The 18,357-nt window shown below is 42.9% G+C and overlaps 1 protein-coding gene across 1 annotated transcript; it reads left to right on the plus strand.

Annotated features, from left to right (window-relative positions):
- The first annotated feature begins 4,512 nt into the window (after positions 1 to 4,512).
- LOC128330965 (vomeronasal type-2 receptor 26-like) lies at positions 4,513 to 18,143 on the plus strand. The gene is made up of 6 exons (XM_053264333.1): positions 4,513 to 4,703; positions 6,856 to 7,147; positions 11,077 to 11,937; positions 14,366 to 14,593; positions 15,409 to 15,535; positions 17,215 to 18,143. The coding sequence occupies exons 1-6, from the start codon at positions 4,513 to 4,515 to the stop codon at positions 18,141 to 18,143; spliced, it is 2,628 nt and encodes an 875-aa protein (XP_053120308.1).
- The last annotated feature ends 214 nt before the right edge of the window (positions 18,144 to 18,357 follow it).

Genomic DNA, 18,357 nt, shown 5'->3' on the forward strand with positions numbered 1-18,357 from the left:
TTTTCTTAAATAAAAAGTACGTTTTATTTATGGTCTTGGACCAGCAGAACAAAAAGAGTAATTACAATAAACTCAAACCTTTTGACTGGTGCAAACAATTTGCCATTATTAGTGTTGCTGCTATATCTACTCACTGTATCTATACCTATACACTAATTTGCTATACCCACATTTTCAGATGTTACCAAAATCTGAGGTTATCTCACAGTGGATTCCACAAGATGTCATACAAAATTTTGCAATGTTATATGTCAGGGCTGTATTCCAGTCAGCCAAAATATGGAGCACATAAAATTAGTGTGAATGTCCTGGTGTATTCACTAAAGTGGGAAATATAAAAGTTTTATTAAGATCACAATTAAAAGTAACAGGCAAACCTAAGCATTCATGGACGCACTACTTGCAGTTTCACATATCCACGGTCAGGTAACTGGCACCTGACCTTGGCATATGCAATTAAAACCAGCACACAAAGGGTAAAGACCCATGTATCCATGGGCTGTGGGTGGATGGAAATAACCTCCAAGGTCATTTCTGCCCATCATTTTGTGACTAGGAGCCATTTTGTGGCTCAATTTGTTTTTTAAAAGTATCTAAAAACATGATTTTTGTGGGAGAGTAGATTTGAGCACTTTTGGAGGGCTGGAGGCCCGTGGACCATAGTAGGGCACTTTATTTAGCATTCCCCCCTGTATTGGTCTGTTTTCACTGAAGTTTCCCAGCCTCCAGGAACCTTACCCCCATGATACCATAGACCTAATGACTCAGTATTTGCAGTTTCCTTATCTGTGGCAAAGATGGGGAATGGAACTCCCACAAATACCAGGTTTTTCCTGTATAACAGGACATGCCTCAGTGTTTTGACCAATCCAGTGCCACAAGGGCGATTCTTTTTGCATGTGGGATTTTCTGAAATTTTCCCTCAAGCAACACAGAAGGGAAGACATTGAGCCATGCCAAAGTAAACACTCTCTGATGTTTGGCTACAGTAGGTGTGGTAAAATAATCAACCTTTTTTTTTTTTTTTTTTAAAAGGGAAACTGCCATGTGTAATGCAATCAGTTTATCTCTGCTGGATGTCATATGCATTGTTAAGATCAAGTTGATAGGTCTTGTTTTTGACTGGGGGCAGGGGGACAGTTGAAATATATCAATTGATTACACATATTTATATTCCCCCCCTTCAAAATAATATATTATAGTGTTTGATTACTGAATAAATTAGAGTTGCTGGGGTCTTTTTTAAAAATGCTAACACTGTATACTGCTTTGACATGGTTGTTTCTGTTTTCCATTGATATGGTGCAGATGGTGATATATACTGTTATTTTGTCCTTTTGTTTCTTTTGAGTCACCTTGAGCTCAGAATCTGTGGAGTGGAAGTATACAAATAAAGTGATTCTCTCTCTCTCTCTCTCTCTCTCTCTCTCTCTGTATATATATATATATATATATATATATATATATATATATATATATCCATCCATTATTTCTCCTTCAGCATCCCCTTCAGTAACTCACTTGATAGCTATAAACTCCTTTTAATTTAGTCTGATATTATTTTTCACTGATTGCTACAGTGAAGGAAACTCTTAGAACAGTTGTTTTCTCTAAAATTTCAGGTAAAGGTAAAGTGTGCTGTCAAGTCAATTCGATTCCTGGCCCCCACATTTACTCACCTGACCTCTGAAGCCATTTCTGTGGTTATGCAAATGTGCGTGGTCATGCAAATGGCCTCCATGCATGTGCAGAGGCCAGGTGAGAGAATGCCAGGAGCCATGCCGCTGCCATGTAGGCTGCTACGGGGAGCACCACTGCAGCTTCTAGGAGCAGTGTCACACTGGTAAGCTGCACCTCATTTATTTTTAAAGGTGCCTCTCACCACCCCCATAGTGCTGCTCACCCTCACCTGCCACTCTAAGCTTTATCCCCTTTACAAGCAACTGTAGCCATTCAGATTGGCAAACCAGTTCAAGCTGGTTTGGTTGAACTGACTAGCTGGGCTGGTCAGTTCGAATGGATCGGTTTGTGGATGAGCAGTTCACACCAAACTCTGTCCAAATACAGACTGAACCACAGAAGATGGCCCCCCCACACCCCTATAGCACATCATTACAGCACTACATGTATTGACGATAAATACAATTGGTCTACCCATTAATTTTTAATAATTTCTTGAAGAAGAAGAAAACTTTGTAAAAGTGCCATAATTGCTTTCTTTGATGACCATAAGTTACACAAAATTTTGGGAAAGCAATTTTTAACACTTGAAAAAACTTTTTAAAAACTTTTTACAAAAAATCATTAAAACTTGTGTGGAATGATGACCTCCAAATTCCGTACTCATAGTGCTATCATTGTCTGCTACCATCATATGTATTTTGAGAACCTTCTGCCCAGCCATTCCCGAGTAATGTTATATTATGTTATGTTATAATTATAATTATCAAAAAAGGACACTACCCCTTTTCTATGAAGGCACGGGAAAGTTTTCTCCAAAGGAATGCTCAATGATGGCCAGTGTGGGGCTTCAATTTCAAAACTTTTTGTAACTTTCTGTCATTAAAAAAGCAGTTGTGGCAATTCTTAAACATTTTTTTAGGATGTTTGAAAAATTATTAAAAATCAAGAGGCAGACTGTGTTACTAGCAGAGCTTATCTGTTGCCTCCCAGGAGCCCCCTCATTTGTGTGAGTCTCCAGGCTTGGAGATCTCACTCTGTACATGCTCAGGAGCCACACAACATAGTGAGCTCTCTGTTTATACACATGGGGACAGGTCACTTAGTGACAGTGGGCCAATTGGTCCTAGATTTGGCTCCTAACTTAGGAGCCTAAGAGATGCACCCATCAAATGTACTGATTAGATTACTGGACGTCTCCATTTATGCAGATGCCCCTTCTCGCATCTATAAAAGCTGTTTTCATGACAAAAGCCTTGGCATTCCTTGGCAATTCCCACTTCCACTCAGGAGGAAAGATCAGCAACAGTGGGATTCTTGCTGGTCCCTCCCAACACACCTGTTAGACAGCTACAGTCAGTTGGAATTCACCCCCAGGATATGTCTTTGAGTATAAGAACCCCCAGTTACATGATCCAGCGTGCTCTCTCGTGCCTCTTACTTGGGACTCTATTGAGTACCCCTTGTGCTCTCACTTGCGATCCACATAAACCTTGGAATCACCAGCTGCTTGGGTAATCTGCTGCTCAAGCCTTTACACCAGTCAGTGTCCAGCTTTTCATGCCCCTTTTTGGATCGAACCTTTTGCCGATCCATCCAGCCTTCCTTGCAGCCACAGAAAGCTGGACCACAGAGGAAATCATCTCATGGGCATCTTTTCCTCTACTAACCCCTGAAACCTTCCTGCTTCCAAACATGCTGTTCCTCAGGAGTGAGACTCTACAGCCATCCCAGGAGCACCAAGGTCTCATTGCCCAGAACAGGTGAAATTGCAAGTTTGAAAAGTGTGCCCTGCAACTGGATCCACTCTATCCCTTTCTTAGATCCAAGCTATCCCACCCCCAACCATCCCACCCCCAACCATCTCTATCTTTCAAGCCTCTTTCTCTTGCCCGCCTGGGAACTTACTCAATTAGGCCTCTAAGCCAAAACTCCTCATTGCAGTTAAACATATTTTTGATAGTAATATTGCTTTAACCACCAATCTCTCTCCTCTGTGCTATAATAAATATCTTTTTATTTTGAAACTTAAATCTTGTCTCAGTCCAATTCATTTCCTGCGTCCTCAACTTTGTGCAAATTAAAACTTACGTGAAACTGTTCCTTTCTAAGCTAAATTCCCCACTTGATCCCAAAAGGTAGTTTTTGGGGTATTCACCGATCACCCCAGAGAAGTTTCACTAACAACTGATTGCCTTCAAGTTCAACACACATAATACATTGCTGTCATCATGTGCTACCACCATGTGAAATTTCAGAGCTTTCTGCTAATCATTATAGAGTTAGTAATTTTTGTGTGTGTTTCTCATTGATCCTATGGAAAATCTGACCCATGTTGGAAATTCTGACCATAAATCTGACCTGACCACATGACATTCTAAAGGGTTTCTCATTCCAATTCCCATTGTATTTATGTCAGATTGGGCCATGTCAGATTGGCCTTTTTTTTAGTGTATAGCCTAATTTCTGGTGTCCTTTTCTTGTTCTGGTTTATTCAAAGGCTAAAATGTCCCTTCCTTTACAACTAAGTAGAACCCAAAACCTTCTGCTCGGATGTGACAAACATGTTTTCCAAGAAAATTCCACAGGGAATCCACAAGTTTAAATTGCTGGCTTTCCCCCACAAATTATTTTAAAAAGTATACAACTAATTCTGTTGTTTGTTTCTACAGGACAGAACCAAACTCTGTCAAGTAGCCAATAACTAAAAAAAGGACTAGGGACAGATGTGGCTCAATTTGTTTGAGTTCTAATAACTTACATTATATTATATAATCTTGGTGCCAAATAGCCTGTTAGGAATAGAATGACCATTCAAGTCAGTCCATTGTAATGACAAAGACTCTAATGAGAGTGCTGTTGCTGAAGACAAGACAATTTGTAGGTAGAAGGCTGATTTGTTCATGTGTAAAGGATGATATTAGTGCTGTTACTGCTAGTACTGCTTCCTCACACAGTAAGCAAGGCTGTGAAATGCAGGATCTGTCATCCACACCTTCCACTTCACAAATACCACCACTCAGGTGACTTTATCCTTGGTGGCATTGCTTCTCATGCTACAATCATCTCCAGTTCAATTGCCTTCAATGAAGAGCCACCACAAGCATTGCGTGAGGAGCTTGTGTAAGGTGTTATTTTTTTTAATTCCGTTTTTGTTCCTCAGTACAGTACTATTGACTGTCACCTGGATGCCATCCCCACCGTGTTCATAGCATTTATTATTGCTGATATTCAAATGTATTTGTTCCTGCTTTCCTTATTTCCCTTCATTATCTTTTACAGCTTTGTTTCACTGATAATTGCAGACATGATGTACTGTAGTAGGTCAGTGTACAAAGGGCTGTGGGACCTCAGGGAGCCTCCCACTTCCTTGTGGCAATGGCTAGGTGTACTGCTGAGAAAATGCAGGGTGGGGGGGGGGCAGAGAAAGGGATTTTTGCTTCTCTCCCCTCCCTTCAAAAGCCATTTCGACTGCTGCACAACCCTCAACTGCTGTACACCATGTCAGCCATTGCCTTCATAGGGGAATTGGTGGCTATAATGGTATTTGAATCTCTCTCTCTCCCCCCCCACCCCCGTGTGTGTGTGTGTGTGTGTGTGTGTGTGAGAGAGAGAGAGAGAGAGAGAGAGAGAGAATGTTATATAGCAGCATCTTGTAATGATTTTGTATGGTTGTTTTAGTACACTGTACCCTAAACATAGGCCTTACCTAGCAAATATAAAAAGTATGATCTTATACTGTTTAATGGAGATTCTGTTTGATTGTGTGTTATCTTTGTGTAGACAAACAAAAAGGAGAAAGTGCTCTTTTAAACTGCTATGAGGGTAGGTTGTTGTTGTTTTTAGGGTTTTTTTTGTTTTTTTTAACAATTATGGCCATATTCTTTGCTCCCTTCCTGTTTAGAGTATTCTCTTGGCATAGACCCCCTTAGGATTACCCCAAGAAAGGCTACATGTAATAAATTATTCTAATGAAAAGTTTACAGGTGTCACGATCCCCTGCCCTTGCCTGAAAGACTGGATTACCTACCTGGCTGGGCAACAACATCACAGGGAGTGTGTAAAGCCGGCACAGCAGCAACGACCCATTTGGCTCTTCCCCCAGCCCAGAGGAGAGCCAGGAGGAGTGGGCAGCCACTGCCCTGAGATGGGTCAGCATGGCCCGACAGGCTGCTGCCTGGGCTGGTGGCAGTGAGGAAAGCCTCACACCTGCCCCACTGTTCCAGCCCAACTTGATAACGCCTGCAACAGGGGTGGGGTTGACAAAGGAGGCCCCCTCAGAGGCTAGGGATTGGGTGGCCCAGTCAATTGCCTGACCTCTGAGGGGGAAGAGCAAGGAGGGGAGAACAGTTGTCCTGATTGCAGGGCTTTATATATGGAACAAGCAGCCGAGATGAGGATGTCAGTTGGTATTGAGGCTGCCTGGACTGGACGGTTCCCGGGGAGGACCGTAGACCTTTCCTCCCATTGATTGGTGGAGGAGGAGAAGGGTGAACGTCAACTCCCTCCCCACCAACTCTGAGACATCGCAAGTCTTGACAGAGCAGACTCTATGACCCTCCTGTGAGGTAGACAGAGACAGAGTACAACACAGGACATACCAAACATAAAAACAGAATGTCCTTTTAAAAAATTCCTTTATTAATTCTTAATATACAAAGAAAACAGCAAGAAAAAAATAACCTATTAAATTACTTAATATCCACAGTTCGTCCATCCACACATTAATATCTTTAGAAGGGGGAAGACAACCATAATTTCCCCTATTACTATATAAAATAAAATCTGACCATGTAACCCAAAAGGCAAATGGGACTGAATGATATGAGTCAACTTTTCTGAAATCATAATAAGCCACAAATTCTTATAACTCACAAATTATCTAAAGCCATGTTTTGAAATTCTGGCATCAGTTAACATAAATACAAGTAACTCTTTAGATAATAAACCCACATTTTCCCCAACACATATATTTAATAACGCCAGCTGTGGACAAACACTAATCTTCTGGTTTGTGATCTGACTCATTTCTGTAAATACTTCTAACTGGAAAGATGAAACTCCTGAACAAGTCCACCAAAAGTGAAAATAGGTTCCTGTTATTCCACAACCACTTCAGCAGAGATGGGAACTTTCAGAATGTCCTTCTGATGCAGACTACAACTTCAATTCTAGGGCAGTGCCTAAGAATTATCAGCACATCCTGGCCTTGGCATTTGCAGCAAAGGAAATCAATGAAAACTCTCAACTCTTACCCAATGTCACCTTGGGCTTCCACATCTATGACAGTTATTTTGATGCAAAGTGGACCTATTATGCTGCAATGCAACTTCTGTCTACAGTGGAGAGATTTGTCCCCAACTACAAATGTGGCACGCAGAATAACCTTATAGCAGTCATTGGAGGACTGGATGCTCATATCTCCCATTATGTGGCAATTGTCTTGGATATATACAAGATTCCTCAGGTAGGATATCCCTTCCTGTGCTCTTCCAGATGTGATCCTATGGTTTTGAGAAAGATGGATGCATTTTCAGCAATTACATTATTATTTCTTGTTTACAGTCAGACAGGTGTTATTGACTGGTTTGTTTTATCCATATATCGAGTCCTTCCCAAGGACCTGGGATGGCTGAATTTTATTATCAATGTTGCTGTTTTATAGATACCGTCGCAGAATATAGGCTGTTCCCAGTAAAGTTGCTTTTTGTAATTGGCTGATGGTGGTGTTGGTGGTGGTTGTTGTTATTGTTGTTGTTGTTGTTATTATTTCTTGTTTACACAGTCAGACATGTGTTATTGACTAGTTTGTTTTATCCAGACATCGAGTCCTTCCCAAGGACCTGGGATGGCTGAATTTTATTATCAGTATTGTTGTTGTTATAGATATTGCCACAAAATATAGGCTGTTCCCAGTAAAGTTGCTTTTTGTAATTGGCTGATGGTTATTTCTGTGGCCCCTATGGTGCTGAGGTGCTCTTCAAGGTCTTCTGGAATTGCACCTAGGGCGCCAGTTACTACTGGGATTATTTTCTTCTTCTTCTGCCACAGCCTTTCAATTTCAGTTTGTAGATCTTAGTATTTTGTTATTTTTCTTTTTTCTTTTTCTATTCTGCTATCCCCTGGTATTGCTATGTCGATTATTTTAACTTGTTTTTCTTTCTTCTCAACTACAGTTATATCTGGTGTATTGTGTGGCAGATGTTTATCTGTTTGTAGTCAAAAGTCCCATAATCTTTTTGCATCTTCATTTTCTACAACCTTTTCAATTTTATGGTCCCACCAATTTTTGGCTACATGTAGCTTTTATTTTTTGCAGATGTTCCAGTGCATCATCGCTGCTACCTTGTCATGCCTTTGTTTGTAGTCAGTCTGTGCGATCTTTTAACAACAGCTGATTAAGAACATAAGGACATAAGAACAGCCCTGCTGGATCAGGCCCAAGGCCCATCTAGTCCAGCATCCTGTTTCGCACAGTTTCGCACAGTGGCCCACCAGATGCCGCTGGAAGCCACAGACAGGAGTTGAGGGCGTGCCCTCTCTTCTGCCATTACTCCCCTGCAACTGGTACTAAGTGGTCCACTGTTTCATCTGCTTCTTTACAAAGGCGGCACTTGCTCTTTGTTGTTGATTAGTGCCTGTTTTTGTGCAGCCAGTATTAAACCCTCTGTTTCTTTCTTTCTTCAAGTTGCCATTCTTAAGCCACTGCCAGGTCCTGGTGATGTTTGATTTTCTGGTTATGTAGTGCAAGTATTGACCATGAAGTGGCTTCTTTTTCCATTTTTCTGCTTGTTTCTTGACTTGTTCTTTCTTGTAGTCCTGTTTTGTTTCATTGGTGTGAAAGTAACACCAATATTAATAGAAGAAGTAATGTTGGCAGGTCAGCAGGCCGTTCCAGGGGAATGGTAGTCATAAATTTAATAGCTGTCTCCCCTTCCGGCTGTCCTGCCAGCTCTGTGACCACGGGGAGCACTGCCAACAACCCACATAGCCTTACCCTAACCCTTACCTTGCTCCTCTGCAATGCCAGGTTGGTCTAAAATAAACCTGAGCTCATCCATGATTTGATTATGGATGAAGGGGCTGACCTGGTGTGTATCACCGAGACTTGGTTGTGGGAGGCTGGTGGCCCAGTCTGGTCCCAGCTTCTTCCTCCAGGGTATTCTGTAGAGGAGCAGGTGAGGGGACATGGGCAGGGAGGTGGAGTGGCTGTGGTCTATAAGGATAACATCTCCCTTACCAGGGTCCCTGCCAAGGTATCTGACCATATTGAATATATGTACCTAAGTTTAGGGACCAGAGATAGATTGGGACTTCTGTTGGTATACTGATTGCCCCACCACCCAACAGAATCCCTTACTGAGCTCACAGACTTTGTCGTGGAACTCGCATTGGAGTCTCCCAGACTTTTGGTGCTGGGGGACTTTAATGTTCATTTTGGGACCAATTTATCCAGGGCAGCTCAGGAGTTCATAGTGGCCATGACAACTATGGGCCTATCCCAAGTGGTCTCCGGACCAACGCACATTTCAGGTCACACACTAGATTTGGTCTTTTACTCTGATCAGGGCGGTGTTCAGTGGGTGGGGACTCCTGTGATTTCCCCATTGTCATGGATGGACCACCATCTGGTTAAGGTTAGGTTTACAACCACTTTCCACCTCTGCAGGAGTGAGGGGCCTATTAGAATGGTCCGCCCGAAGAGGTTATTGGATCCAATAGGATTCCAAGAAGCCTTGGAGGGATTTAATGTTGGCTTTGCCGGGTCAATCAATCAAAATAGTCCTATTCTATAATGGCTAGACCTCATATGGAATACTATGCCCAATTCTGGGCAATGCTTTTAAAGAGGGACATTGATAATCTGCTAAGCTTCAGAGGTGCTACAAAAATGACAAGGGGCATGGAAAACAAGCCCTATGAACTGTCTTCAGATATCTGAAGGACTGTCTATAGAAGAAGGAGGGGACAAGATAGTGAAATCCAAAATGGATTGTGAGGAGCTCCAAAAGGATCATCTCTCTAAACTGGGGGAATGGGCGAAAAAATGGCAAATGCAGTTCAATGTTGGCAAGTGTAAAGCGATGCACATTGGGATGAAAAACCCCAACTTCAAGTATACGCTGATGGAATCTGAGCTGTCGGTGACTGACCAGGAGAGGGATCTTGGGGTCTTGGTGGACAGTTCGTTGAAAGTGTCGACTCAATGTGCGGCAGCTGTGAAAAAGGCCAGTTCCATGCTAGGGATCATTAGGAAGGGGATTGAAAATAAAATGGCTATTATAATGCCCTTATACAAAACTACAAAACTCCTGCTTGTAGGCTACCAGTGACATCTGGTGGGCCACTGTGTGAAACAGGATGCTGGACTAGATGGACCTTGGGCCTGATCCAGCAGGGCTTTTCTTATGTTCTTATGACATGTTTGCTATTGCTCATGAGGACAGGACTAGAATCAATGGGATGAAATTACAAGGAAGCATGTTTAGGTTAGATATGAGAAGGTAATACTAACTGTAAGAGCGGTTTGACATTAGAGCAGCCTGCCTTGTGCAAGGAAGGGATATCCTTCTCTAGATGTTGCTAAAGAGAGGCTGCATTACCATCTTTAAGGTATGTTGCACTGTACTGCTGCTCTTTTGGAGTAGAATACCTTCATTGTCCCTCTGAACTTCTAAATTCTGTTATTCTGTTAGTTTTAAAGAGCAGGTGTTGTGAGCCAAGTATTCCCCAGTTTTGTTCAGTTCTGAAGCTCCTAACTATCAAAAGTTAGCCACTCCTAGCTCAGCCTGTGCCCATTATGGCAGAATTCAGAAGTAATAGGAAACCAGAGGTCCCTTCACCAACGATTATCCTTAGCCGCACATCTGAATTTGGGAAACCAGAATTTAATGTGAGAAGGGACCCACAGTTTCCCCCCCGAACGCCACTCTTAAACTTCAGTTCAGAGTCAAGTTTGGACTCATTCAACTCTGGTTTTACAGCACCAGCATTACATCCAAATGCTGGGACCGCAGGTTCAGCCCTATGGAACTGGAGTTGAGGGAAGAAATTCCTCCCCCACACCGGCACGATTGGCTGTGCAGGCTCCCCTTCTGTTGGGAAGAAAACCCGCATGGCAGCAACCCCCGCCTCTCTGCAGTCTCTCCCGAATGTCTGAATGCAGATGGGAGAGCGAGGGGAGAGGGGGCTTGAACTGCAAGTCCATTGGACCTGCAATTCCATATTACATCTGAAGGAGACCTGTGTGTAGCATGGGAATGAGAACATTCACTCTGTTTACTAAGTTGCTGTAAGAATTGCTAACAGATATGATTTTTTTTAAAAAAAAACACTTTAAATACATGTGTTTTTTTCCCATTTTCACTTTTGCCTCCCCTCCATGTCTCTCTTTAGCTCATATATGGCTCTGCTCCAGTGATGAATGACAAAACTCCAGGACTTTCCTTCTACCAGATGGCCCCAAATGAAGCCTTTCAGTACACAGGGATTCTCTCTTTGCTGTTGCATTTCAAATGGACATGGATTGGAGTACTTGTGATGGATAATGACAATGGAGAAAGATTTGTGCAGACTGTGTTTCCAATGCTTTCCAACCGTGGCATCTGTTTTGCCTTCACAGAAAGAATCCGTGCAATTAGCTTTATCTCTGAAATTGATGGCATGTTTCAAAATGGGGCAAAAATATATGACAAAATCATGGATAACCAAGCCAATGTCGTGGTTGTCTATGGAGATACTTACTCCATGCTATATTTGAGACTGTTCCCATATCTATCAGAACAAGAACATGCGACAAACAGAGCAAAAGGTAAAGTGTGGATCATGACAACACAGATGGAGCTCATTTCCTTAGTCTACCAGAGGACTTGGGATTTAGATATGTTCCATGGTGCTCTGTCCTTCACAATTCATTCCAAGGACATACCAGAATTTCACCAGTTTGTTGAGAACAGAAACCCTTCCAACACAAGAGGAGATGGTTTTATCAGGGACTTCTGGCAACATGCCTTCAGCTGCGTATTCCATAATGCAGTTGTGGACAATATGAAGGGGGGGATTTGTTCTGGAAAGGAGAAACTGGAGAGCCTTCCTGAGTCTTTTTTTGACCTGAGGATGACTGGCCACAGCTACAGCATCTACAACGCTGTCTGTGCTGTGGGCCATGCTTTACATGCCATGTCCTTATCTAGGCTCAAATACAGCGCAAAGATTAATGAAAGTGGACCAGAGTTTCAACATCAACAGGCATGGCAGGTATTAGGCTGAGCATGCCCACCTGGTAGAACACACCCAGATCGGTTGGGGTAATAATCTCAGATCTGTGTAGTTAACTGTTTTATTATTTATATCAAATACATAGTTGCAGAAGAAAAGAGTGATTAAAAACTGGTTGTAAATACATTTTACAAAATATTGAAATTAAACTACAAACTCTGTTACCCACAAGAAACCAACAAAATCAAGCAGGATAAAAGAAACTTGCTATAGTTAGAAAGTCAAACAATTATAAATACATATATGAAAATACACTGAACAGATGCTCCGAATATTAATATTCTGCTGTAAACATTCTCATAAAAAGCCACTGAATGTGTTTTGACTACAAGTCTTCATCATCAGTTACTTTAAAATATATCTTAAAGTCACTAATACAGAAACATTATATTCAAATTCCTAAAATATATATTAAAAATACAATTATGCAAAAGCACCTAGAGATAGGGATGTGCACAAATTGAATTTTGCTATTCGATTCAAGTTCGAATGGAATCACCCTGATTCGATTTGAGCTTGAATCTGCTTCCCTTGAATCTAGGTCGATTCAATTCAAATTTGATTCTATTTGAATTTGAATAGATTCAGCCTAGTTCTTAAGTGCTAGGGATAACAAAATGGGTTGGGTGGCAGGGCACTATGGGTGCTGTCTACTGCAAGTCAGTAGGGAAAATGGATGAAATTTGTTTTAGCAATTTTTAACTTTTTCCTGTGTTTGACAATGTTAGTATGTGTAGATTTAGATTCCTGGTTGTTTTAAATAAATTATTTCTGCCATAGGGAATAATGGTTATTGGAACTTGCCCATAATTCTGAACTGTGTTGCTGCCTACTCTAAGGCTGAAAAATAAAAATAAAACACACACACACACACACACACACACACAGCACCTAGAGATACCAAAATGGGTTGGGTGGTAGGGCCCTATGGGTGCCAACTACCATCCAACCCCCAAAGGGGTGAATTTTAAGGAATTTTTATGTAATGTGGATTCTTGGTTTGTAATAACTTCTTCATAGGGAACCACACCCTATGAAGAAGTCACTACAAACCGAGAATCCCAAACCAGTGTGGATTACTGGTTTGTAATAACTTCTTCAGAAAGTCATTACAAATGGAGAACCCACAATACAGAAAAATTCCTTTAAATGCACCCCTTTGCCTAATTGCTTTGGGGGTTGGGTGGTAGTTGGCATCCATGGGGCCCTACAACCCATCCTGTTTTGGTGTCTCTAGGTTACGTGGGGAATTATGGGCTAGTTTGTATCCCCATTATCCCCTATGGCAGAAATGCTTTTTAAAAACCCATCATGCCAGAGAAGCTCGAAGGACTGGCATTGCAGGGACAAAATGCAGGCTCGAATCACCAAATTGATTCAAGCTGAATCTAGGGTGATTTAATTTGTCTTTGAATCTGGTCAATGCCCTCAAGGATGATTTGATTCAAGGTCAAATCACTCAAATCAACCAGATTCAAGTTGAATCGATTCAACCATGAATGGATTCTCACAACCCTACCTAGAGATGTAGCCATTTATCTAACTCCAGCTGTAGTTCTCACTCATCTGTATTCTCTTATTCAGCTCTTTCAAACGTATCAGAGAAACAGGTTGGATTGAGTTACATGTGTTCTCTGTAGGGGTTTCACAATCTATAGACTTGTTCACATGACCACTACGTATGTAAGGCAGACATCCAACCCATCTTTGGGAGCTGTGCATGCTCTCCATTTACAATAATTTAAAAGCTAGGTTGGAGAGGAGAAAGTGATCATGTGGGAAGCAGCCTGAAAGCATGCATGGAGGTCATGAAAACTGTCTCAGCACATGTCTGGATGCCCAAAACTGGGCTGCAGCTGGCCTCGGCTGTCCTTCAGGAGGCTTGTGGGGAGCATGGAGAAGCCGCCACTGCCACTCTCTGCTGCCTCCAGTGTCTCCAGTACTTCTGCCATGGTCTCCACTAAAGATATAGAATATCCTTTCTCTTGCCTCCCCCCCCACCTCCAGCCTTTAGGATAGGGATTAGGGAATGCACCTTTTAAAGGGGAATCCTCGCCGGATTCCTTTTGCAAGTATCCCTGAACCAGCCTGTGAACTGGTTCTTAGAACTGAGGCCAATCCAGTTCAAACTCAGACTAGTCAAACCGGGCCAGTTTAATTCGAACCATGGTTCAAATCGAGCTGGCTCACACACCCCTACTTTTAACTTACACATGATTGATAATGGGGAGAGCCCTTGCCTTGTCCTACCCACTTAACTGTTGTGTGAACAAGCCTTACGTATGGTTCTACATGATTGCATGCTATCATTATTATTTATGTCCTCCAGCTCAGCTTTAAACATCCAACACACTGCTGCACTAGTGCAACTTTTTCTAAACTCTTGCCTTGTCCTTTTTTCAACTAGCTTCTTCACTTTCTGAGAGGGATCTCATTTAACAACACTGCTGGGGACAAGGTTTTCTTTAACCAGAATGGAGAGATAGTAGCTGGACTTGATGTGGTCAACTGGATTATTTCCTTCAACCAATCCTTTCATCAAGTAAAAGTTGGGAGGATGGATCCACAGGATCCTCCAGAGCAAATGTTTACCATTAATGAGGATTTCATATCATGGCACAGCTGGTTTAACCAGGTACATTCCAACTGTTAGCAGAGTGGGAGGTCTTCCAGTTCTGAACGAGCACTGAGTCTCAGCACTGATTTGCAAAGTTAATTGTTTGAATCCAAAGGTTACTTCTTCTGAAACCTCCCCAGAATGAATGAGTCCTCTTCTGAAACAATGAATTCTTCCTCCATAAAAAGAAAACTGGATGAGAACCTTCTACTATAAACCAATTTCATTGCAATGCTCTCCCCCCAATAATATACGGGATGGCAATTTACTAAAGGAATATTAGTATCCTTCCCACTCAATTGCAGTTCCTCCCCCAGTCAGCATATAATCAGGCAGGAAGCACCCATGCAGTTGCCTCCCGAACCTAGTAAAAATCTTTTGAATGTCATCATGGGGCTAGTTCAGATTATTGCTAACTAGCATGTGCAGCAGGGTTGGGGACATGCTGATAGCTCACCTGCCCCCAAATCTCAGGGCATCCCTTACTCATGTGAGGAGGGTGTTCATTTGATCCACCCTCTACATGTGCTCTACATCCCTGAGCATGTGCAGAGGGATTATTTAAATGAAGACCTCCCACACATGGAATTCACAGATGTCCCAAGTCCATGTTGGGACATCCTCAGGTGAAGTCAGGGTGGGTATGCTCTCAGCATTTATTGCTTGTGCTGAGTGGCAACTGTCAAAATCAGCCCCAGGTCAGCACAGGATAAAGCCACGAAGAAGAAGGACTTTCAAGATTCTAAATTCCCTTTTCTCAAGATTATATTTTTATTTATTTATTTGTTTGTTTTTGTTTGTTTGTTTGTTTGTTTGTTTGTTTATTTGATTAGGCACAGCCTCTTTCTTTGTGTAGTGAGAATTGTCATCCTGGTTATGGCAGGAAACTGAAGGAAGGGGAACCGTTTTGTTGCTATGATTGCTTCCCTTGTCCAGAAGGGACAATTTCAGACCAGAAAGGTAAGAAATATATTGGTAAGAAATAGGTTGCTTGTAACCCAGAGGGCTGTGCACGTCATTTTTGTGGACTTAAACCATGACTGAAAATTCAGTGGGGATGGGCTAGGAACAAGCTGCAGTACATGATAGGGGTGTGCACAAAGCATTTGATTTCGAATTCGATGTTGAGCAGGCCAGTTGGGCTGCTCAATCATGAACTGAACTGGGGCCAGTTTGGTCCATGATCAAACCGAACCAAGCCCGGTTTGAGGGGACTGGTTCAACTGCAAAGGGCAGCAACGGAGGAGGGGTAAGAACGGTAGTCTAAGGTTCTTACTGGCCCAGCCCAGCACAGCTGCCAGTGCTACCACTCACCACCTCCCAGTGCAGCCCAATCACCAGATCACTCTGTAAGCAGGCCACCCACATGGAGACCATGCAAATGGCCTCTGCACATCTGCAGAGGCAGGAACTGCACTGCCACTGCACAAGCGGCCTGCTTCCAGAGCGATCCGGCGATTGGGCTGTACTGGGTGGTAGTGAGTGCCAGTGCCAGTAGCCAAGCTAGGCTGGTAAGAACCTTAGACTACCTTTCTCACTGCTCCCCCACTGCCCTTCAGTGGATTCCCCCACCCCTTTACTTGTAAAGGTGAATCCTCACCAGATTCCCTTTACAAGTATTGTTGCTCAAACCACAGAACCAGTTCAGGCAAATGGACCGGACCTACAGCTCAGTTTGACTGAACCAGTTCAATTCAAATTGGAACTAAACCACAATTTGGGGTTCATGCACACCCCTAGCATATGAAGTTATCCAGATGTGGCGCAGTGTGGCGTGCTGTGGCACAGTATGGCATGGAGTGGTGTGGTGTGGTGTGTCTTTGTATAATCATTTGCTCTTTTTATTGTACACATACTCTGCAGTCTCAATGAGGTTTCCAGATTCTTTTAGGAACAAAAGTTACGGCTTTCAATGTAGAAAATGGAAAACCATGACAATTATACTCTAAATAAGACTCATTGAAGTTATTATCATGACCGCAGGAAAACGGCCGTGATAACCATGAAAGGGAGCCTAGACTGCTTTGTTCCTGAATTTGTGTGCTGCAGTGGGAGCCCCACGGCTCCTGGCAGTAAACCGCAGAAAGTACCCCCACCCTTAAATGAGTTTAGCAGAGCGAGCGCTCCACTAACTCCGTTTATCTGATTGTGAGTCGCCATGGCATGACTCCGTGCCACGGCGACTCATGAGAAGACCCCTGACTGGGAGGCTACAACAAGTATCCCGGCACGGGGGTCTCCCCAGCATGCCCTGTGCACTCACACGGGGCATGCATTGCTGGGACTTCCAATCCCCACTGCCCCTATCGACTCTGTGATGGAGCCGGTAGTCATGTGGGCAGCCAATCTGGCCACCCAGGGCTCAGCACTGGATTGTCTGTGGGGCGAGTGGGTCAAGCCCGCTCTCCCCACAGAAGCCCCGTAGGCTTTACACACAGATTGTGTGTAGCGCCTCATTACATAGTTACAGTTAACCTTGACCATTATCCCAATCAAAATATCAGAAGAATACACAGAATGACCCCCTTGATATGGGAGGAAGAATTTTTATCTGTAAGAGAAAAACATGTATGGAAAGTTGATGAGATTTATGACTTGTTTCTTTGTTGAGTTTAAGACCAGATTGTTTTCTTTTTTAGATATGAATAACTGCTACAAGTGTCCAAATGAAAAATATCCAAACAGAAACAAGGATTTATGTATTCCCAAGGATATAGGCTTCTTGTCTTATGAAAAACCTCTGGGATTCAGTTTAGCCTGTTTTGCTCTTTCCTTTTCTTTGGTCACAGCTTTGGTGCTAGGCACATTTATGAAGCATCACGACACCCCAGTAGTTAAAGCCAACAACCAGAGCCTCACCTACTCTCTCCTCATCTCCCTCCTGCTCTGTTTTCTTTCTGCACTAATATTCATTGGCCACCCAGGGAAGGTGACATGTCTCTTTCGACAAACTACTTTTGGCATCATCTTCTCTGTGGCTGTTTCTTGTGTGCTGGCAAAAACCATTACGGTGGTTCTGGCTTTCATGGCCACCAAACCAGGAAGCAGGATAAGGAAATGGGTGGGGAAAGGACTGGCCAACTCCATTGTTCTTTCCTGCTCACTCATTCAAGGAGGAATTTGTGCAGTGTGGCTGACAACCTCGCCCCCTTTCCCAGATACTGACAAGCATTCAGTAATGGGAGAAATCATACTTGGATGTAATGAGGGATCTGTAACCATGTTTTACTGTGTTCTTGGCTACATGGGCTTCCTGGCCATTATCAGTTTCACTGTGGCATTTCTGGCGAGGAAGCTACCTGACAGTTTCAATGAAGCCAAGTTCATCACTTTCAGCATGTTGGTCTTTTGCAGTGTGTGGTTGTCCTTTGTTCCTACCTACCTGAGCACTAAGGGAAAATATATGGTAGCTGTGGAGGTCTTCTCAATTATCGCTTCCAGTGCTGGGTTGCTGGGTTGCATCTTTTCCCCTAAATGTTATATTATTGTGCTGAGGCCTAACCTGAATACCAGGGAGCAGCTCATCAGAAGAAAAGTCTCGCTGCTTGCACCCTCTAACCCCAGTTAAGGGCTGGGGTTAAATGGGCTAGCGGAGGTGGAAGTGCCAGTATCGGCACTCCACATGAGCAGCCCTAGCCAGGCTGAGCTTCCCTAGCCTGGATTGGGCTGCTAGTGTGAATAGTCTCATATATTCCTCTACCTATATAAAATCTATGATCCCATCCTTTTTGGATCAGAGCAGAAAGGCAGCAATAGCAATTCATTCATGTCCTCTTTGGGAA

Source organism: Hemicordylus capensis, chromosome 6 (genome assembly GCF_027244095.1).
Source record: "Hemicordylus capensis ecotype Gifberg chromosome 6, rHemCap1.1.pri, whole genome shotgun sequence".
NCBI lineage: Eukaryota > Metazoa > Chordata > Lepidosauria > Squamata > Cordylidae > Hemicordylus > Hemicordylus capensis.